The 23,840-nt window shown below is 34.6% G+C and overlaps 1 protein-coding gene across 3 annotated transcripts; it reads right to left on the minus strand.

The window, feature by feature from the left end:
* Positions 1-1,066: 1,066 nt before the first annotated feature.
* Positions 1,067-17,912, minus strand: LOC128242186 (phosphoenolpyruvate carboxykinase [GTP]-like). Of its 3 annotated transcripts, none has more exons than XM_052959259.1 (14): positions 17,793-17,912; positions 16,811-16,980; positions 15,392-15,519; positions 14,887-15,068; positions 11,147-11,356; positions 9,624-9,811; positions 8,921-9,050; positions 8,151-8,365; positions 7,740-7,920; positions 5,813-6,012; positions 5,358-5,523; positions 3,217-3,329; positions 2,712-2,791; positions 1,067-2,143 (listed from the first exon to the last, which is right to left on the minus strand). In XM_052959259.1, the coding sequence occupies exons 2-14, from the start codon at positions 16,973-16,975 to the stop codon at positions 2,125-2,127; spliced, it is 1,977 nt and encodes a 658-aa protein (XP_052815219.1). In that variant the 5' UTR covers positions 16,976-16,980; positions 17,793-17,912; the 3' UTR covers positions 1,067-2,124. The 3 variants fall into 3 exon arrangements, with proteins under 3 accessions (XP_052815219.1, XP_052815218.1, XP_052815220.1); XM_052959258.1 differs by lacking the exon at positions 17,793-17,912 and adding an exon at positions 17,330-17,485; XM_052959260.1 differs by lacking the exon at positions 17,793-17,912 and adding an exon at positions 17,330-17,485 and having other exon boundaries at positions 1,067-2,791.
* Positions 17,913-23,840: the final 5,928 nt, after the last annotated feature.

The raw sequence follows: 23,840 nt of genomic DNA on the forward strand, positions 1-23,840 counted from the left end.
TCTTCATTAGAATTACAATGACACATTACCAGTATTAAACAGCTTTGAAATATTATTTAAGGAATGAATTTGCGGGGTTGATGCCATTATCGGGGTATGAACGCAATTGGGTTGGTCAATGTGTGTGGAGTCCAAAGGACTCCACGCGTACTTTGACCAACCCAATTACGTTCATATCCCCGATAATGACATCAACCCCGCAATTCATTCCTTATATTTACACCAATAGTTCATTATTTCTTTCAAGAATTGCTAAAAAAATACTTCATTTCATTGAAGAAAACCTTTCAGTAATCCGTTCTTACCCATTCTGTGAATAGAACGACCCGACTATAACCGGAAACATTTTTTTCAAATGACGTCACAATAACGCGGGAAAAGATCAACCACTTGAAATCACTTTATAACATAAAAATGAAACACTTCTGGTACCAATATATTTAAAATATAATAAACTAACACTTTTAAAAATGTTGATTTATATTTTACGGGACCTGCAGACACAATACGACCAATAACAAGATCAATAGCTTTCATGTATATTGTTATGCAATGAATTACGATCCGAACATATCCGAAGATGTTGCGTTCATCGATTGATGAACGCAATTGCCGAAAGGCAGTTCATTTAAGGAATGGAAGTTGAGGTGTAAATATTGAGGATTGGAGATATTTTTCCTTTCCCATGAAATGGTTGACACACAAGTTTATGGATGGCACTCTTCACGAATGCTATGCAGATCTTCTTTAATCGGCCAATAGACTAACAACAGCACTTCAAGTAGATTCCGGATTTTCTTTACAAAACTCGAGAACTATTGAGGCAAAAGGCACGGACCTTAATACACATGTGCATAATGCCACTGGCAACTACATTTCATATCAATATTTTTTAACACCTTTGGGATATGGCCAAGGATCAAGATTTTACATGTCACCAACATCAAGGCTACTACAATAGCTTGAAATTACCAAAGCATGTTTTCCTCAGAATATACCGGGTAAAGTTTCCAAACTAAAAGAATGATCTCTTTCAGTGTTTTTTTAAAGAACGACAACAATCAAAAGTGATACTATATTTAATACACCAAAGCTTCTCAGATATACCAGTAACTACAAATGGTACACATCCATTAACAAATATATGGCCACTATGTTGTACATAAATATAACAATAAAATTTGAGTTTACCTAACCATGGGCCATTGTTCCAACTTTTCAAAGTTAACAACATTGTTAACATCATTGTTGTTAACTATTACAGGTGAGCTACTTTATGAAGTGCTGATATAATTAAATAAACCCAGGACAGTTAAAATTGATACATCAACTTTTTGCAAGAAAAACTGCAGATCACAAACATGTCCAAAAACTTGGAAAAGAAGATATACAAATATTTGAATGTTAACAATAATGACGTTCACAACATTATTAAGTTCAACAAAGCTCTGAACACTTGGCCCAATATCTTTCCTCTAAGTTAGGTCTGTACAAATTATAGTAATTTCAGCTTTTTATTCACAGGTAAAACCTCTTGACTAGCACTTATTAGCGTAACTTTTGTACTTGTGTACACAAATCTCTTTTCATCAATAAAATTAAAAACCAACGATATCTCACAACAGTGATTTACAACACTACTTATATAATGAAACTAATAAGCTTCTTTATTCATTGTTCCATGCTCCGGTATGTTAAATATTTAATGTCTGTGCAACTACAAGGTCATTATACACAACAGAACCATCTTATCATTGCATGTAGCGTACGACCGCTTATTGAATGAATGTTTCTGAGTAGTTAGATGTAAGAACTTTTTCAAAACTAGCACATCATTGGTCAGTCTATGCAATGTTTATTAAATTTTGCAAGTAAAACATTTATTTTGAATTATCCCACTCAGGAAGGATTTTACTGAATTTCTTGACGGTATGATATTTTGTCGTACTAGTTGATAATGTGGCCTCTATATGACTACTAAATAAAATGAAAACACACCAACAATTAAATTAAACACTGAAACGGACAATCCAATTGTCATTAGTAAGTTATATTAGATCATAAAAGTGTGTGGAGACTCTGCTGAATTTTTAGTCTTCTTATGTTGCCATGATGACTATTTGTCTACTTTTTTTCACCCTCACTGAAAATAGACAGGGGCACCCATTAACAAAGTAAGTCTCACTTTACAAGCTCAAAATATCTTTATCAATAAACATTTGTGTCATAACAATTATTATGCTTTGAAACTGCACCATTGAATAAAGCACTTTTACACTTCATACACATATCCGTATATAATTAACACATCAAAAATCAAATTGGGAAGTGAATAAAAGGAAAACCTAATATAACATTTCTACAACTGACAATTTTTTACAACAGTGAATGCTCCAATTCACCAATGAAAACTTGGTGAAACAGAAAAGAACGTCTTAACAAAGACAGATCATTTAATAACATGACCTGACAATTTTCTTCAAGATAGACAATAGCATTATTTTATTCACTTGGTCAGTACCAGAAGTCTACGAAATTACACTTTGAAGAGAAGAGCACAAAAAGGATGAATATAAAAATATGATTTCCAAGCGAGATTGTGCCACTTAATATGTGACAATCTAGGTGAGATTGTAAAGCTTTGATATCAGTCTGTACTGTCCCCACGGTTGTATCTAGTGTGCGTGTTAAACTTGTATGAAGTAGCATACTAGTAGAAGAGCTCCTCCTCAATACGCTGGCCCTGGGCCTTCAGTTGTTCGCGGATCACCTTGGGTAGGTCCTCACCCACCTGAGAATAAAATGCAACTTAAGTTTAAACATACATGAGCCACACCACTGGATTTTAGACCCTAAGCAATTTTTATGGTGAAAATGAGATATTGACTATACCATACTTAATAAAATTTAATATGACGGCAAAATATATTTTTGATCAGTCAAGTTTTATTTGACAATGACGTTGAAGCAAAATTCTACAACTTGTCCTAATCCTGTTTGTAGATATGATATACAAGAATGTGATCTTAGGCAGAGGGGAAAACTTAAGTGTCCAGAGAAAAAAATCAAAGACAGAGGGGAAAATTTAGTGTCTGGATGCAAACAAATTTGTAATGCTTGGTTGCCACTAGCTACCTCACATGTGCCTAAGCTGAATTCCAAACATATCTATCTTGGGGATCATTTCAGTCCATAACATACACAAAACTATCGTACCTGTTGGTTGAGGAAATGCCTGCTCTCATCATTGTCGGCCTCCCAGTAGTGTTTGGGCAGCGAGAACAGCTGGTCCCAGTCGAGCTTGCCCAAACCGTTCAGGTTGATTGATCCTGGATTGTAAACAGGTGGTTTTACATACTGTCTTCATTCAGCCTTTTACATACTGAGTAATTTTCTTCTGATCAACAGAATTGAGATAATGACTATAACAAATAAAAACAAGCATTTTCAGTGAAAAGATATCCCCCGCCAACGATGGCTTGTTTGTGCTTGATGGCTTGTTTGTGCTTGAAGGTTAAAAAAAATCTCAGAAAGAATAAGATAAGCACATTGGTTTATCCCTTTCCGAGCCAAATTATAAAATATCGACCGGGACTACTTTATGATAAAATTTTTTAACGAAATAAATCAGAGGGATGATTAAATAAAACTGTCTTTTCCGAAACTGCTTACTCGGAAACATCAATCATTGCAAAATAGTACTCAATAGTTGAGATAAAAATGTTGCCGTAGAAATTCACTGAAGAAGTTCATTGCAGGATGTTGGTTAATATAACATTCAAGTTTCATTAAATTCTAGCAGCTAGTTACTGAAAAACGGCTGCAAACAATGATTTTTTAATAAATCAAGGGCAATAACTCTAAGGAAAATTGACCAATCCAAAAGAAAAATAGACAGGCATCATCACAGTATGTTGGTTCTTATTTATTCCAAGTGTCATGAAATTCTACCAGCTAGTTGCATAGAAAAGGCTGCAAACATGGATCTTTTAATAAATCAAGGGCAAATAACTCATATAGAAATTACACAATCCAAAATATAAATAAACAGGCATCATCGCAGTATGTTGGTTCATATTTATTTCAAGTTTCAAGAATTTCTACCAACTAGTTACTGAGGAATGGCTGTAAATGAGTTTTTCAAAAAATCAAGGGCAATAACTCCAAGTACAATTGACCAATCCAAAAAAAAAATGAACAGGCATCATCCCAGTATAGTAATTCATATTTATTTTAAGTTTCATGAAATTCTGCCAGCTTGTGACTGAGAAATGGCTGTGAATGTGCATTTTTCAAAAAATCAAGGGCAATAACTCCAAGGACAATTGACCAATCAAATTTTTTTTTGGACGGGCATCATTCCAGTATAGTGGTTCATATTCATTTTAAGTTTCATGAAATTCTACCGGCTAGTTACTGAGAAAACGCAGGTGAAGGATGGACGGACGGAAGGACAAACGGACAGACGGACAACGCCATTTCAATATCCCCTTCCCTATTTCATAGGCGGGGGATAACAATCTTTAACAAGGGCTGTTCCAATTCATAACAAAGTATTAATGTAAAATGCCATCTGTAAGTGAGACCTTGAATTTCAAGCTGAAAGCATACAGGTTAAACATGAAACTTCTTAATGATGTACTTCTTGTTTTTGAGGTTTGATTGAAATTAAGTTAACAGTTTAAAAGTTATTGGCCAGGCATTGGGAATAGAAAATGAAATTGATTGATATCTCATGGATAGTTCCAAAGCTATGGGCAGCTATGAAATCAATATTTAGCTATATTAACCAAAAAGAGTGACCTTGACCTTTCAATATGAAATCATGAATTTTATCCATTACAAAGTTTCTCAACATGCTCTTCTTATCTGTGAAATATGATTGAATTTCATTCATAGTAAAACATAATGGCCAGGACTGAAACAAGGTCATAGACCTTCAAGTGTGACCTCCAAATGTGACCTCCATGTTGACTGTTGAGATGATTGCACCAAATAAATGTTCTCATAGAGCTCTATGTTTCAACGAATTCCTATTGATTGGTTAAATGGCTGGGACAAGGAATATTACTATGAATTACATATTGTGGAAAATCGACCTACATGTGTGTGACCTTGACCGTTTGTGACACACTATTCCCTTGTACTCTACAATTCTGTGAAGTTTGATAAAAATCCAAATGAAATAACTGAGCTGCAGCTAAGATACAATAATAATGCCAGATATATAATGCAACTAATGATCAACCTTCTTTCGAATGAATAAAAAAGCATCTTGAATCTCTAGAAATTACCCATCAACTCGAATGTTTGTTTTTCCTTATATTTTATAGCGTATTTCTAGTCAAGTCACCTACCTTTCTTTGGCAAGTGGCCGATGGGAGATTTAATTGACATGTTTTCTTCTCCCTCACAGCGGCGAACGATCCAATCAAGGACGCGGATGTTATCACCAAAACCTGGCCACAAGAACTGGCCTTTGTCGTCCACTCTGAACCAGTTCACATGGAAGATCTTGGGCACCTGTACACAAGTAATCATACATTTAGTCATGGCTAATGCTGATAGTACAATTATTCACCAACATAATTATATTGTACAATGTCCTACTGAATACCTTCAAATGCTTCAATACTAAAAATGATGGTTCATTATAATCATCAATGTTTCCTACCTAACCTAACTAACTGTTTCTGCCTAGTTCAATAAATACATTAGTTTTCACAAGATTTCACTGAGATGACAGATCTGAAATGGGTAAAGCACATGTATGTTTATACAGAGAAACTTTTCAACTGACAAAAAAATATACCTTGTTAGGTGCTTTGTCGAGTGAAAGCCAGTGTTCCAGGTATTTGCCGAAATTGTACCCAAGGAAGGGCCTCATGGCCATGGGGTCGTGCATGATCTGCTTGCCCTTGAACTCAGCAGCCGCGGTGGCCTCGGACTTCACACAGGCACCAACCATTACACCGTGTTCCCAGCCAAACGACTCAAATACCAGTGGTACACCTGCAGACATACATAAACAAGAGTGGCAAACTGTCACAAGATATGCCATCAATTTTTAAAGTAGATGAAGCAATTCAAGGGCCCTAACTCTTAAGTAATACCCAGCAATTAAAGGGTCAATATTCTAAAGTGACTCCGGCAATATGACTGGTTGTTCAAATTTGGCCGAGATATTCTACCCATTCACATATTGTCCAAGTTTGTTGATGATCCGACAAGAGCTTTTTGAGTTACAGAGCAGACAATTTAGTAGAAGTCGTCTGCCTTCCCACCATAGGTGAACCCATAATGAAACAAGAGCAGTCACAGGCAGCTATATCCCCCGCCTCATGGGGGCATTTTTTTGTAACGAAAGCCAATCAATAATAAGGGTAGTTTCTCAGGAACATAAGAAATGCGTAAAATTAAGAAAGGGCAATAACTCTTTCAAAAAAGGTCAAATTGCAAAAGCCTGACAATATGCGCTGCGTCACTATATAGTCATAAACGTAAGAGGAGTTGCGAAGAAACCAATTTTAAATGTAAAATAAAGAAAGGGCAATAACTCTTTCAAAAATGATCGAATCCCAAAAGCCCGACAATAAGTGCTGCGTCACTATATAGTCATCAATCCGTGAAAGTTTGGTAGAAATCGCATGAAAAACGTAAGAGGAGTTGCGAAGAAACCAATTTTAAATGTAAAATAAACAAAAGGCTATAACTCTTTCAAAATGGTTAAATCGCAAAAGCCCGACAATATGCGCTGCGTCACTTTATAGTCATCAATCTGTGAAAGTTTGGTAGAAAGCACATGAAAAACGTAACAGGAGTTGCAAAAAAAACAATTTTAAATGTAAAATAAGCAAAGGGCAATAACTCTTTCAAAAATGGTCGAATCCGGAAAGCACGACAATATGCGCTGCTTCACTTTATGATCATCAATCTGTGAAAGTTTGGTAGAAATCGCATGAAAAACGTAAGAGGAGTTGCGAAGAAACCAATTTTAAATGTAAAATAAACAATGGCTATAACTCTTTCAAAAATGGTCAAAGCAGGAAAGCCCGACAATATGCGCTGCTTCACTTTATGATCATCAATCTGTTAAAGTTTTGAAGAAATCGCATGAAAAACGTAAGAGGAGTTGCGAAGAAACCAATTTTAAATGTAAAATAAAGCAAAGGGCAATAACTCTTTCAAAAATGGTCTAATCAGGAAAGCCCGATAATATGCGCTGCTTCACTTTATGATCATCAATCTGTGAAAGTTTGGTAAAGATCGCATGAGAAATGTTAGAGGAGATGCAAAGAAATGAATGTGGGACGGACGGACGCACACACGCACGGAAGCGCGCCTACCATTACTATATATATATATATATATTTTCAAGGAGGGGGATAATGACTGGTGTATAAAAAAAAGACAAAACTGCCATTCTGCTTACCCCTATTCATTACAATTTTGTTACTGATTATTTGAACCAGTCTATTTCAGCTCAATGATTAAAACATGAACCACAGTAGAGTTAGCATTTTGGTACTGGTTTTTCATTTAAGAGGTTGATGGAATATGCTCATAGTGCAGCTTTAATTGCCGTGACCTTGAAGATGTGGAGCAGATACTTACAGATCAACTTATTGAGTGGTACGTTTTGCTAAATTCTTTCTCAGACAGTATTAATAGGTTACAAATAATTTAAAAAAGCTGGACAAAGTTGAATAATCATAAACAGATAGCAGTGCAGCCCCTACCTTGTGGTCTGCGACCCCCGAAGATGAATGCACTGATTGGCACTCCCTTTTTGTCCTCCCATTTGGGATGGATGATCGGGCACTGGCTTGCCGGGCAACAGAAGCGGGAGTTCGGGTGGGCAGCCTTCCCGCCATCTCCGATCTTCCAGGGTTGGCCCAGCCAGTTGGTAATGGACACACTCTAGGAGATCAATAGAGTCAATCAATCAAGAGTCAATCAAAACAGGTACAAGATTAGACTATTAAGACATGAATTCATAGTAAACATATATCTATACTTATTTGTTTGCCAATAAAAATCATGACATTTTTGCATTCTTTATTTAATAGTTTGAAATTGAAAGCTCCCACAACTGATGTCAAGATGAACTTTCATCTTACATGTATGTGAGTTATCAGACAGACATTTACCTTGTTTTCAATTTCATCCTCAAGTCCTTCCCAGAAGAACTCTCCATCAGCTGTCTCAGCAACATTGGTAAAGATGGAGTTTTTCATGCAGGTCAACATGGCGTTGGGGTTCGTCTTCATGTTAGTGCCTGGGCACACGCCGAAGAAGCCGGCCTCAGGGTTGATGGCGTGGAGCACTCCATCTTTGTCAAACTTCAACCAGGCAATATCGTCACCTGCAACGAGATAACCAGAATCAGAATTGTACTTTTATACTTAGTTTTAAATTAGTGTATTTAAAAACAAAACCAACTGAATGACTATTCAAATCAATTAGGCTTGTTTTCGGGTGGAACTAACATTTGCTTGTTTTTACATAATTTAAATTTTGTGATAGACCTATAGCTATTAAACAGTAAGGGATCATATTATTGACTCATTTATGACCAAATATTGTAAGATTATGATTTTTAAATATCTGATGAATGTCACAATCAAAATGGAAGTTATATTTGCAAAATCAAATTACTTTGCCTAGACTGAGCAGTAGTACTCAAGATTCAAAATAGGTCTTAAACAACTCAGAAAAATAATTTAAAATTTGATCATACAATACTGACCAAGATGACCTCTAATTTCCTAACATAAGATTAAATCTGAAGGTGGCTTTAAAAAAAAAAAAAAAATTAAAAAAAAAAAAAAATACATTGGATCTGAACGATTTTCTTCAAAAAATGTTTCTATACTTCACTTATTTATACAAGACACTGATCGCTTTACAATTTCCTCACCGACACAGCGGACATCGTAGTCAGGAATGGACGGTGTCAACATGGCCATGTTAGTCTTGCCACAGGCGCTCGGGAACGCAGCACAAACAAACGTCTCCTTGCCTGTCTTTTTATTAGTGAGACCCATGATCTACAGAGAAACATTTTAATGAATATAAGATAAATGATCATATCCATCATGGGACTTTGGTATGGAATGGCATTCTGATACAGATGTATTATTAGGATCTGGTAAGCACTGTTCACCATTGAACTGATACTGTAACTTCATTATCTGTTTTATATATGCGTGTATATTCTAGAGGCTTGAAACAGCAAGAATTGTAATGAAGACTGTGTCATGATAACTTTAAGCAACCACCAATGGTCCATACCTAGTGAAACATTTTCATATTTTGCTTTAGGTCTCTTCAAAAAAAATCAAAGCCAGTCTTAAAACATTCCATATACCTCTGTACATGTACATTGCAATTATCTGAACTGAATCAAATAAGCAATCAAAACAGCCATTTTCAAGTTGTAAAGAAAGGTATTCACTTTCACCATAACATTGAGCACTTCTCAATATTTTGCCCTGGATGTGTACGGCAGGCACATAGAGGACTAAAGGCAGCAGTTGAGACTATTCAGTCAAGTTCTACGTCCCTCAATTCTGATGGGACAAAACATTGATTGGTGAAATATAATTTAAACCCAAACCCACCAGCATGTGTTCCGCCAGCCAACCCTCCTCTCGTGCAATGTTGCAGGCAATTCTCAGGGCAAAGCACTTCTTGCCAAGCAGTGAATTTCCACCGTATCCACTTCCGAAAGAGGCAATCTCACGCTTTGCGGGGAAGTGGCCAATAAACACTCCCTCGGGGTTGCAGGGCCAGTGGTTGATGATCTTCCCTAGAGACGACAAATGTTCGAAACTTTAACAAAGTGTTCAGCTTCAAAATGACAAGTAATTTTGAATTTCATTATGTTTAATGTACACAATTATGCCACTTTAAAAATAGTATCAGAAAAGATCAAATTTATAAAACTATAAATTTGACCAACCCAATCCAACCTTTTACGGTAATGGTTTTCTTTTAACAAAAATACTTAGGCCTATTCCATTTAAATATATAACCCCCGCGGGGAAGGCACTTTTAAAATAAACCACCCCCCTACAGAAGCAAATTTACCCTTGTGGGGTTCTATTTATTGAACAGACACCCACCAATACACTATTTAAATAATTGCCTTCCCCCAGTGGGTTATATGCTTTACTGGAATAGCCCTGAACCCACAGAACTGCACTGGAGCAAATAAATCAATAGCTTTAACATCTAGTGCTAATACTAGACGCACAGCGATGTCCACAAAATAAAAAATCAGGGGTTGATAATTCCCAATCTTAAAAAACATGTGGAGGTCTGTTTGAGTTTGAGGGATCCATGCCTTAGACAGGGTCAAGACCCCTATTGGTATGATCTATATTTATTTCAAGGTACTTCCAACTATCTTTCACGCAAAAGTCAGAGAAAAAACAATCTTGACTGTTAGAAGTTTAAAAAATGGTAAAAAATATTTCTTTCAAGATTAATTTGAACTTTATAACCATTTTAAAACCTTACAATACAATGCATGCACTTGTAATAAGCAAAGTGTATGGCAAGTGAGCAGCAGAGTGACAGCCAAGGCTAGTCTGATTTTTTTATTCAAAATAAGAGTATAACTCAACAAGCCAGAATTATGGCCCTTGCTGAACATGTCCTATTTGTCTAGGTTTCATATGAATCTCTTTAAAGGTTTTGGAGTCATGGCCAGGGATGTGATTGACCTGGCAGCTGAAGGGCTGAAACCATTTCGGCCATGGGTTCTTATGGCACTTTTGGGGTCAAAAGCACACTGCCGTAGAAGAAAAAGTGGCTTTTTAGAAGCTCTTTTGAGGGTTCTTCTGACTTGAAATTAAAACCACACAGGAATATCAACTCTACCAAACAAAAGCACTTTAGTAACTTTTTTAATTAGCTTTTTTTTTTTTTTTTTTGGGGGGGGGGGGGTCCCTGGGGCATTAGATCCGCGGAATTCCACGAATCCGCGGACAAATCACATCCCTGTTGGCAGAGGTTAAAGTTTTTACACAATGAAGACAACACCACCAATGCTTACACAATACCCCCCCCCAAAAAAAAAGACAAACAAGCTTGAAACAAATTATTATTGAGATAATAATTTATGACCTTGAACACTTACTCTGGGAAGGTCTTGGGCAGCCCATAGAGTGGAGACATTTTACGAATTCTCCGTCACCTTCGGCAAGCACCTTCCACACTTCATTGGACACACGGGCCATCACTCGCATAGAGAGAAGCACATAGTTGGAGTCAGTGATCTCCACACCGATCTTTGACAGCGGGGATCCGATGGGACCCATACTGAATGGAATCACGTACATCATTCGGCCTGAAATTATCAAATTACAAAAACATTCAAGGTAGTTAAGGCATAACAAATCTCTTATCTGAGGGCAATAACTAAAAAAAGCTGCACCAAGAATTATGGTTCTTATGCACTGCACTTTACCTTACTGTCATCCATCTGTAAATGAAGTTTGAAGTCAATACCTTAAAAACAAGAGCTGTCACAGAGACAGCGCGCTCGACTATTTCGCCGCTTTTCAGTGTAAGGATTGAAAAGTTTTGGCAAAACATGCATGGATCACTGTTAGATTAGATTTCAATGCAATACATGATGTGCTGAGATATTAACATAAATGTGGTTACATGCAAAATTTTAACCAGAATTCTTAAGTGTAATAATAAAGGGCCATTATTTGCAAAAGACAGTTATCTAACTTGATTATTCAATTAGGTTGGGTGGTTGAATACCATTACCGTAAATGACTGGGTATTAGACGCCCTTTTTTTCCTCAGATTTCGATGCAAAAAAATGCCTGCGTATAATAACCCGTAACAATTTTTCAAAGTTTTTTTCTGAGGTCGATTTTTAAGCTGAGAGTTTGTTTACATTTATGTAGAAAGGGAAGTTACTCGCGTCATATTGATCGATTATATACGGGTTAAAACGGCAAGTTAAAGATCGGTATACGGTATATCGTAAGACGTTTATAATTTTAACAAAAATATTTTTGGATTAAATGTTTTTCGATTAAAGTTATTCAATTTAATTTTGAATAATAAATTGAATTGAACAATAATTAAACTTGCATATAAGAAAGCAAAGTTGGGCACTGTCAAAATATTTTTTGTCAGTTGTACGATAAGGTGTGAAAAACTCGACTGCCTTTAACCTGTTAACATACCAATACTACAAACTGTTGCGATAATGGTCTTGTTTATTCACACTTTGTCACGTTCTTTATTCTTTTCTGTAGGTGTTGACATCTTGAGAACAAACTCGTACAATATAAGGTCTTTGCAAAACTTAACTTATCATTCTTGACGTATTTTGTTTACGATATACTGTCAGAAAGAATCTTACAAATTGTCATAAAAGGTACTTTTTAGTGCCATCCAACAACAAATTGTCACACTAGGTACTTTTTAGTGCCATCATGGGGAAAGTGCGTACATCGTACACAGCACGAGAAAAGCTAGCTGTTATCAGCTATGCTGAAGAGCACGGCAATCGTGCAGCGGGTCGCCAGTACACGATGAATGAGGTCAACGTACGCAAGTGGCGAAAACAGAAGCACGAATTAATGGCGGTTACTACACGGACAAGACGACCAAAGACATGACGGAAGATGAAATGGAGCGTTTCTTCGAGAGTGACGACGATGACGAGGAATTTGAGGGCTTTGAGGAAAGCGATTTAAGGATTAGTGAATGACAATTTGTGTGTTTCTTTGTGCAATATGTGCTGATTGAATGTGTTTATTTTAAATAATCTGTTATGTTTTATATCACATGAAACGAATAAAAATGAAACCAATTTTGCTTTGTGTTATCATTGTATGGTTTTAAAGATAACCATCGCCATTTTCACGAAAAAAAAAATTTTTGTCACTGTCAACAAACATGGTGGCCGAAAATGCCAGACAATTTGACATTTTTTCTATGCGTCTTTTAACCCAAAACATAAATTAAAAGTTTTTTTCCCCGATTTAGCACATATTTTTTTCCCTGCGTCTAATACCCCCTATCGTCTTATAACCAGTCATTTACGGTATATAAAGTCTCAATGCAATACATCAAGTAGTTGCTGAGATTTATCCTATGTGTGCTAACATGCAAGACCTTAACCAGAATTTCTAAGTTGCATAATAAAGGGGCAAAAATTATATAATATGAAAGATAGAGTTATCTTACTTGATTAAATAAGAAGGTTAAATGGTTGGGAGCCTGTGTGTAAAGTTTCAATGCAATACATGATGTATTTGCTGAAGCATTGATTTAAAAGTGGTTACATGCAAAACCTTAACCAGAATTTCTATGTTGAATAAAAAAGGGGCCATTATTTGAAACTAGTGTTATCTTACCTGGTTATTTAAGTAGATTTGATGGTTGAGTACCACTTTATAAAGTCTCAATGCAATTCATCCAGTAGTTGCTGAGATATTAACCTATGTGTGCTTACATGCAAAACCTTAACCAGAATTTCTGAGTCGAATAATAAATGGCAATTATTTGCATTAAATGCAAACTAGAGTTATCTAACTTGGTAAATCAAGTAGGCTGGATGGTTGAGTACCATTGTATCAAGTCTCATTGCAATACCTCAAGCAGTTACTGAGATATTAACCTATGAGTGCTTGCACGCAAAACCTTAACCAGAATTTCTAAGTCGAATAATAAAGGGCAATTATTTGCATTAAATGCAAACTAGAGTTATCTAACTTGGTAAATTAAGTAGGTTGGATGGTTGAGTACCATTGTATCAAGTCTCAATGCAATACCTCAAGAAGGTTGCTGAGATATTAACCTATGTGTGCTTGCACGCAAAACCTTAACCAGAATTTCTAAATCAAATAATAAAGGGCAATTATTTGCATTACATGCAAACTAGAGTTATCTAACTTGGTAAATTAAGTAGGTTGGATGGTTGAGTACCATTGTATCAAGTCTCAATGCAATACCTCAAGTAGTTGCTGAGATATTAACCTATGTGTGCTTGCACGCAAAACCTTAACCAGAATTTCTAAGTCGAATAATAAAGGGCAATTATTTGCATTAAATGCAAACTAGAGTTATCTCACTTGGTAAATTAAGTAGGTTGGATGGTTGAGTACCATTGTATCAAGTCTCAATGCAATACCTCAAGAAGGTTGCTGAGATATTAACCTATGTGTGCTTGCACGCAAAACCTTAACCAGAATTTCTAAGTCGAATAATAAAGGGCAATTATTTGCATTACATGCAAACTAGAGTTATCTAACTTGGTTTATTAAGTAGGTTGTATGGTTGAGTACCATTGTATCAAGTCTCAATGCAATACCTCAAGTAGTTGCTGAGATATTAACCTATGTGTGCTTGCACGCAAAACCTTAACCAGAATTTCTAAGTCGAATAATAAAGGCCTATTATTTGCATTAATTGCAAACTAGAGTTATCTAACTTGGTAAATTAAGTAGGTTGGATGGTTGAGTATCATTGTATCAAGTCTCAAAGCAATACCTCAAGTAGTTGCTGAGATGTTAACCTATGTGTGTTTGCACGCAAAACCTTAACCAAGGTGTGACGCCAACGCTTGGGCGAGTAGTATAGCTCTCCTTATTCTTCGAATAGTCGAGCTAAAAATAAGTATTAAAAATTAAGATAGAGCAATGACTACAAAAATACTGCACAAAAGTTATGAATCTAGGTCTTGCACCCCTCAATTAGATAAAACTGTAAATGACGTTTACGTTTAAAGTCAAGAAATGCTCCGGACAAGATTGCCCCCCCCCCCCCGACACAAACACACACCTACACTATAACTTTGCCTTTTAGCAGGGGATAAAAAAATGTGTACAAAGCATAAACTCTGCCTACCTGCCATGCATCCCTCAAAGCTCTTCATACTCTTCTTGGCATCATCTGGAGATAACCACCTTCCCAGGATGCCCTGAGCACCAGTTGCCACGTGTGGTACGGTGTCATACTTGTTCTCTGTACACATCCACGTCTTTGACTCCACACGCGCAACATCAGCAGGGTCAGTGCGGCAGATGTAGCTACAAACACATAGCATTTCTAATTAAATAATACAGGACTTGAAACTAGAATAAAAAAATGCCTTATTAATAAAGGCGTTCTAAAAGTGATTGTTTTCTTTTCCTTTAGCGAACTTTCATAAACATCTTAGAATCAAAACACAATTCTGCAACAGTGTGAAAGCAGCTCGAACTCACAACCACCTAATCCACTGTACTAAAACCAGTCTCATCATCTAAGGCTCCTTGAATAGCACATACTGTTTTCTTATTACTAATAAAAGTTAATTCTAGTATTTTATGTTACCACAAATAAGCAGTTTAAATAATTAAATCCTGCTCACTTGCTCTCGTATTTCTTGCTTGTCAGCTTGTGAAGAGTACCCCTGTCCTCCAGCTTGTGGATGATCTCAGTTGCCTCCGCCTGCGACCCGTCACAGATATACAGACCACGAGGTTGGCAGATTTGCACCTAAAGTACACCATGAAATGTGTTATATCGAATGACTAGGCAGCTTAAAAAGAATGTTAAAACTTTTTAAATTGACATTGCCAATGATAATGGATTGATTGCATTTTTTCTTGCATTTATGCAAATTCAGTGAAGCGCACTTGCGTTTTTTGGTAATTTTCTTGCTTGCCCAACCACATTTATACAGCATAATCCCAAGAAAAAATGTTATCAGTACTTAAATTAACATTTTCAATAATTATTCATTGAGATTAAAAATTAGCAGCATCTTCTGCAATTTAGGAATTGTTCTTAAAGAAGTGTCACCAACTTCATATGTTTGTATAGAAAAATAGCTGATATTTGTAACATAGGATATTATTGGCCAAATTTGTAAGGCTAATCCAATCGGAGCGCACTATTGAAATATTAATAAACATTGATGTCATAACTCCTTGCATAAATAATATACAATATGAATGCCAAGTTTTATCTATACAAAGAACAAGGAAAATTTAAATCACAATGCTGATTCTCTGCGGTTGTTAGGAAGACAGTCAATATCCCTTATGCCAACACTGAAAGCCATAAATTTCCCAAGCCTGTTTTTAGAAATGTATACATATTATTTCAAGAGAACTGCCTTGTATGACAATTTAATGATATCACGGACAAAATAGCCCTATTACTGTCTTAACTCATTCATGTGACATGCATATGTTGTTCTCAAAAGCTAACAACTTGTGTCAAGAGTGTTTTTGCATTGCATTTTATAAAACATACCTTTTTGAAAATATTGATGACTTATTCAAATCTGTATGACCCTACAAGACATTGCAAAATGAATCAGTCTAAATGCCTTAAGGCAAGCCTGGAAGAATATTTCCTGGGCATATTGAATTTCAACAGATTCAGACTTTTTCAAAAGCCTTACAGTATTGGCTTTCATTCTTTCCTCTAGGGCCTATACGTTTGATGAAATCAAAAACCAGAATGGGGGCCTTCATGGCTTTCAACTAAATTACACCAGAGTTTTTTTACACTTTTTCATGAATGTAGACAAAGCCCTTGAAAAATAAAGAGTTTTTGATATAGTGATTGGGGCTGAATTTTGGCCCCATCTTCACACCGAAAACACCACCACACATATTGATAGGCAAGAATGACAGAATAAAAAATCAAATCAATTACGCATAATGTTCAGCTGGTTTAGTAAGAATAATATATACAGACATAAAAATAATACAAAGTAACAATCAAATGTATTACTCTGCAAAACTGAGAGTGTCTAAGCCAAGAATTACAGACTTACCCATTTAGCTATGAATCTCTGCACACCTACAGGCAGTAGGTGAAAGTCACCCTTTGCAATGGGAACATGGCCCAGCTTGCGCACGACCACCTCATGCACTTCATAAAACAGATTGTCTTCATCGTCAAAGTCCTCAATTTGAGATGACTGTCTTTGGGTTGCCATCTTGTCTGTAATAATTTTAAAATGTAAACTGCAACACCACAGATCCAGGAATATCGAGATATAACATGTAAGACATATGGGCCTATGTTGTAGAATCTGGGCTTCATGGCACCCACTGAAATATTGTGACAGTAGACTGCATGACTGCACAAATACATGACAACCATCACAATCAAATCTAAATACAGTTTGGGCATAATATTTTGATGATCCTTATGTTGAATATATTAAGAACATTTATTCTTTTATTGGCAATTCTGATGTATATAATATATTTTAATTATTAACTAATATGCTCACCTATATCACATTGAATACATTTGTGATATTAAAAAACGCATCTAATGAACTTACTTGATAAAGAAAGCCTTTCTTAAAACAAAATATCACTCTTTAACTTTGAGAAAACCAGCTGAGACTGCTACAGTTGTCCTTGTGCCATCCCAAGGCCAAAAAGACGACCTTCACATTCAATCTATTTTTAGATCAACCTTCCTTTGCGGCCTTTTTTACAGATAAACAACACGTACGTCCAAAACGCTTACGTAAAATGGTCACATTGAGTGCACTGTTTTGAAAACTTACCGGCGTCTTTTTCAACAACCTTTTGAAAAAGAGAGACTAACAATCAGTTTCAGACACGGAAAGTGACTGACGCCCGACAAAAAATGAACCCATTTTCTGACATATAGAATCGTGAATAAATGAGAATGACAGCACAAGCTGTACATGCTATGCATTGAGAAAAATCATAAGGAGGTGAAATATTCCACCCTTTATCAGAAAATTAAATAGTTTATGTACAATAATGAAATACCTGATTTGTTTGTCGAAGCCGGTGTTTCCTTTCAGTCCAGGACAAACAGGAAGTCTAGGTGCACGATATGTTGACCTCGTATGACTTTTACGAATTTATCCGAAGTAGTCTTTCGACCAATCACAACATGGAGCGTAACAATCGGAACAACTCGGCAAACCAAAGGAATCGAAGTTTGCCGGAGATGGCCGAGTTGCTACGAATTGGAGAGAAAATAAACGACTTTGAAGGTTAGAAGGTTAATGACCGACGTTGGTTCTCCTGGATTGACAATCTTCTTGGCTTCTTGCGCTGTTAGAATAAAATGATTATGTGGTCAGACTTTACAAAGCTACTGGTCATCATAGGACAAGCATGAATTTATGATCAGAGAATGTATAAAATAATAATGACAGCCCCATAATTAAAGACAAAGTTCACATTAATAATAAAAATAAATAAATAAATTACTACTACTACTACTACTACTACTACTACTACTACTACTACTACTACTACTACTACTACCACTACCACCACCACCACCACCACCACCACCACCACTACCACCACCACCACCACCACCACTACTACTACTACTACTACTACTACTACTAATCATAATAATGACAATAATAAAAATAACTGGGACCAATACTCCCAGATAATGATAATAATAATAATTCTCTATTTTTATACCAAAGACACAAGCCAATAAGATTCATAATTTTCAAATAGGATTTGAAATTTCAGCATTGCCCTTAAAATTCTAACTCAACTGTAACCGATCGAGTTTTTTTGTGTACCAAAGTACAATATTTACAATGAAAATTGTTTCGATCCTTTACATTTCCTGTGAGAATATTTTTCAAAAGAAAACTGTCATAATTATGACTAATAACAGCATAGTTATAATGGTTAAAGCGTGCACTGGCTAATATTACAATGCATCCATTGCCAGCAAAACCAAGAAATGCTTGGCATCTCTTCAAGTCTGACCAGAAAGTTATATTTGATATTATAGTTAAACTTGGTCCTTCAAGCCCAAACTTTCAATAGCACTAATATTTCACAGATTCCTAATTTAGTCTCTAGAGAACGGCATGTTCTAAAACCTGGCCTGGCCTGCTGACTCAGCATTTTGTGTCAGGCCGGGCCGAGCCAGGCCAGGCCAGGCTAGATTTTAGACAAGCATGGAATATACTGGAAAACAATGATAGACCTTTATTTGGAAATAAAACTGCATGTTTAATGTAATGAGTTTTATTTAGATAAAAAAGTAGTTTAATTGAATGCATGGGAATAATGTTTAAACACTTATCGGATATTTTTTTGTTTTAAGTGCACAGAAGTTGGTTTACAAATCGAATCTTAAAATCAATGTGTTTAAACAAAAGTTTTACATACATATATTTTATTTTTTTGCATATATATATATATATATATATATATATATATATATATATATATATATATATATATATATATTACTTGTGATGATTTTTTATGTTTTGTCTTTATTTAAGATGTAGAAATTTCATCTTACATTACAGTTCATATAGTTTAACATCAAGTTGTTCAAAACTACATGCATAGTTCAATTGAAAACCTGATTTTTGTGTAAGAAATTAATTAATCATGCCTTTAATTAAACAACATGTTTTATCTAAATAAAAGTCAGATTTTTTTTATATAATAGGTGCACGAAATCCTGGCAATCAAATGGTATCATACGGTATCCGACCGACCGAGATTTAAATACAAACCATAACCATGCGCCTTTGATCTTATTACCGCTCGTGCTCTGACGTCACAAATTGTACCGTTTGATCTGCAGCCAACACATTCACAGGTTTTTTTGGCCTTATTGATATTCATTGAGTACAATAATAAACCATTATCCTAGATAATTTGTAGATTACGTTATCCGATCCTCATGGATCCTTCTAAAAGCCACTCGAGCAGTACTCCTTATTAAGAGCGTCGCACTAATAATTGCTACTAGGACTTAAAGAGTTATACTCAAGCTAGACGTACGGAGCTGCCACAGACTTATGAATCATTTACCTGGCGTATAACTCGGTGTGTGTATACCACGTGATAAATTGTGCCATAAATGCTACGTCGGACGCCAATATTTTGCTCCGATTGAAGACTTTAATCAAAGGTAACTTCATTTTTTCTTTACAATTTTAAATGAAACATAGCGCAGTCTATGCCATTTACCGTGAGCCACGCCGTCGATCTTTTACCAAAGTTTGATTGAGTGTTGAGTTTCTTAAAACACTTCGACAAACTTTTTCACAGTACGGCCGTCTGACGGAGCACTGTCAAATCATTGTTTTGGAAACAGGTTTGTCGAAGTGTTCGATGAAACTAATCACCCAATCAAACTCCGGTTATAAAACAAAGGCGTGGCTCTTTCAGCGGCAAATACTGCCCCTTGTTTCATTTGAAATGGTGTAGTAAAAAAGAAATTATCTCTATTGCTTTATTTTAAGCAAAATGTTGCCTTCCGACGTAGCATATATTTATTATTTATATATTTATCACGTGGTATACACACACTGTGTATAGTTTTGTCCATGGAGCAACTCAGTCGGCGCTTCTCGGAGCTGCAAACTATTAAGAGACACAGTCGTTTGATAGGAGTAAAACGCCTGCTTTGGTGTCAAATGACCTGAACAACATTAAGTGACATTCTACCTATTTTTTTATTCAGATTAATCAAAGGAGTCACTCCTACCAACGAGCATAAAATAACTATGCATGAATGCAGTTAGACAGACAGAGAGACAAGCAGGTTGGCAGGCGGGCAGGCAGGTTTTTTGAGGCAGTATGTTTAATATAAAATATTAATATCCAATTATTTACCCATGTATGCTCGTATCATAATATTTTGCATGCATTGTAGTGAATATTGAAGTAGTCTATAGTAGGTCTAAGAAACTCGCTTTAAGTAGTTCTTATAGTATGTCTTATTGGCCTTTAGTAGTTCCTATTATGACTTATTGGTTTATACTTGTTCCTAGTATCTCTTATTGGTTTAAAGTTGTTCTTAATATCTCTTATTGGTTTATAGTTGTTCCTAGTATCTCTTATTGGTTTAAAGTTGTTCTTAATATCTCTAATTGTTTATAGTTGTTCTAAGTATCTCTTATTGGTTTAAAGTTGTTCTTAATATTTCTTATTGGTTTATAGTTGTTCTAAGTATCTCTTATTGGTTTATAGTTGTTCCTAGTATCTCTTATTGGTTTATACTTGTTCTTAGTTTCTCTTATTGCTTCATAGCTGTTCTTAATATCTCTTATTGGTTTATAGTTGTTCTTAGTAGCGCTTATTGGTTTATAGCTGTTCTTAATATCTCTTATTGGTTTATAGTTGTTCTTAATATCTCTTATTGGTTTATAGTTGTTCTAAGTATCTCTTATTGGTTTAAAGTTGTTCTTAATATCTCTTATTGGTTTATAGTTGTTCTAAGTATCTCTTATTGGTTAATAGTTGTTATTAATATCTCTTATTGGTTTAAAGTTGTTCTAAGTATCTCTTATTGGTTTAAAGTTGTTCTTAATATATCTTATTGGTTTATAGTTGTTCTAAGTATCTCTTATTGGTTTATAGTTGTTATTAATATCTCTTATTGGTTTAAAGTTGTTCTTAATATCTCTAATTGTTTATAGTTGTTCTAAGTATCTCTTATTGGTTTAAAGTTGTTCTAAGTATCTCTTATTGGTTTATAGTTGTTCTAAGTATCTCTTATTGGTTTATAGTTGTTCTTAGTATCTCTTATTGCTTCATAGCTGTTCTTAATATCTCTTATTGGTTTATAGTTGTTCTTAGTAGCGCTTATTGGTTTATAGCTGTTCTTAATATCTCTTATTGGTTTATAGTTGTTCTTAATATCTCTTATTGGTTTATAGTTGTTCTTAATATCTCTTATTGGTTTATAGTTGTTCTAAGTATCTCTTATTGGTTTAAAGTTGTTCTTAATATCTCTTATTGGTTTATAGTTGTTCTAAGTATCTCTTATTGGTTTATAGTTGTTATTAATATCTCTTATTGGTTTAAAGTTGTTCTAAGTATCTCTTATTGGTTTAAAGTTGTTCTTAATATATCTTATTGGTTTATAGTTGTTCTAAGTATCTCTTATTGGTTTATAGTTGTTCCTAGTATCTCTTATTGGTTTATACTTGTTCTTAGTATCTCTTATTGGTTTAAAGTTGTTCTTAATATATCTTATTGGTTTATAGTTGTTCTAAGTATCTCTTATTGGTTTATAGTTGTTCTAAGTATCTCTTATCGGTTTAAAGTTCTTCTTAATATCTCTTATTGGTTTATAGTTGTTCTAAGTATCTCTTATTGGTTTAAAGTTATTCTTAATATTTCTTATTGGTTTATTGTTGTTCTAAGTATCTCTTATTGGTTTATAGTTGTTCCTAGTATCTCTTATTGGTTTATACTTGTTCTTAGTATCTCTTATTTGTTTAAAGTTGTTCTTAATATCTCTTATTGGTTTATAGTGGTTCTAAGTATCTCTTATTGGTTTATAGTTGTTCTAAGTATTTCTTATTGGTTTATAGTTGTTCTTAGTATCTCTTATTGGTTTATAGTTGTTCCTAGTATCTCTTATTGCTTCATAGCTGTTCTTAATATCTCTTATTGGTTTATAGTTGTTCTTAGTAGCGCTTATTGGTTTATAGCTGTTCTTAATATCTCTTATTGGTTTATAGTTGTTCTTAATATCTCTTATTGGTTTATAGTTGTTCTTAATATCTCTTATTGGTTTATAGTTGTTCTAAGTATCTCTTATTGGTTTAAAGTTGTTCTTAATATCTCTTATTGGTTTATAGTTGTTCTAAGTATCTCTTATTGGTTTATAATTGTTCTTAATATCTCTTATTGGTTTATAGTTGTTCTAAGTATCTCTTATTGGTTTAAAGTTGTTCTTAATATCTCTTATTGGTTTATAGTTGTTCTAAGTATCTCTTATTGGTTTATAGTTGTTCCTAGTATCTCTTATTGGTTTATACTTGTTCTTAGTATCTCTTATTGGTTTAAAGTTGTTCTTAATATCTCTTATTGGTTTATAGTTGTTCTAAGTATCTCTTATTGGTTTATAGTTGTTCCTAGTATCTCTTATTGGTTTAAAGTTGTTCTTAATATCTCTTATTGGTTTATAGTTGTTCTAAGTATCTCTTATTGGTTTATAGTTGTTCCTAGTATCTCTTATTGGTTTATAGTTGTTCCTAGTATCTCTTATTGGTTTATAGTTGTTCCTAGTATCTCTTATTGGTTTATAGTTGTTCCTAGTATCTCTTATTGGTTTATAGTTGTTCTAAGTATCTCTTATTGGTTTATAGTTGTTCTTAATATCTCTTATTGGTTTATAGTTGTTCTAAGTATCTCTTATTGGTTTATAGTTTTTCTTAGTATCTCTTATTGGTTTGTAGTTGTTCTTAGTATCTCTTATTGGTTTATAGTTGTTCCTAATATCTCTTATTGGTGTATAGTTGTTCTAAGTATCTCTTATTGGTTTATAGTTGTTCTAAGTATCTCTTATTGGTTTAAAGTTGTTCCTAGTATCTCTTATTGGTTTATACTTATTCTTAGTATCTCTTATTGGTTTAAAGTTGTTCTAAGTATCTCTTATTGGTTTAAAGTTGTTCTTAATATCTCTTATTGGTTTGTAGTTGTTCTTAGTATCTCTTATTGGTTTATAGTTGTTCCTAGTATCTCTTGTTGGTTTATAGTTGTTCTTAGTATCTCTTATTGGTTTGTAGTTGTTCTTAGTATCTCTTATTGGTTTGTAGTTGTTCTTAGTATCTCTTATTGGTTTATAGTTGTTTCTAGTATCTCTTATTGGTTTATAGTTGTTCTAAGTATCTCTTATTGGTTTATAGTTGTTCTAAGTATCTCTTATTGGTTTAAAGTTGTTCCTAGTATCTCTTATTGGTTTATACTTATTCTTAGTATCTCTTATTGGTTTAAAGTTGTTCTAAGTATCTCTTATTGGTTTAAAGTTGTTCTTAATATCTCTTATTGGTTTGTAGCTGTTCTTAATATCTCTTG

This window comes from Mya arenaria, chromosome 8 (assembly GCF_026914265.1).
Source record: "Mya arenaria isolate MELC-2E11 chromosome 8, ASM2691426v1".
NCBI classification, from domain to species: Eukaryota; Metazoa; Mollusca; class Bivalvia; order Myida; family Myidae; genus Mya; species Mya arenaria.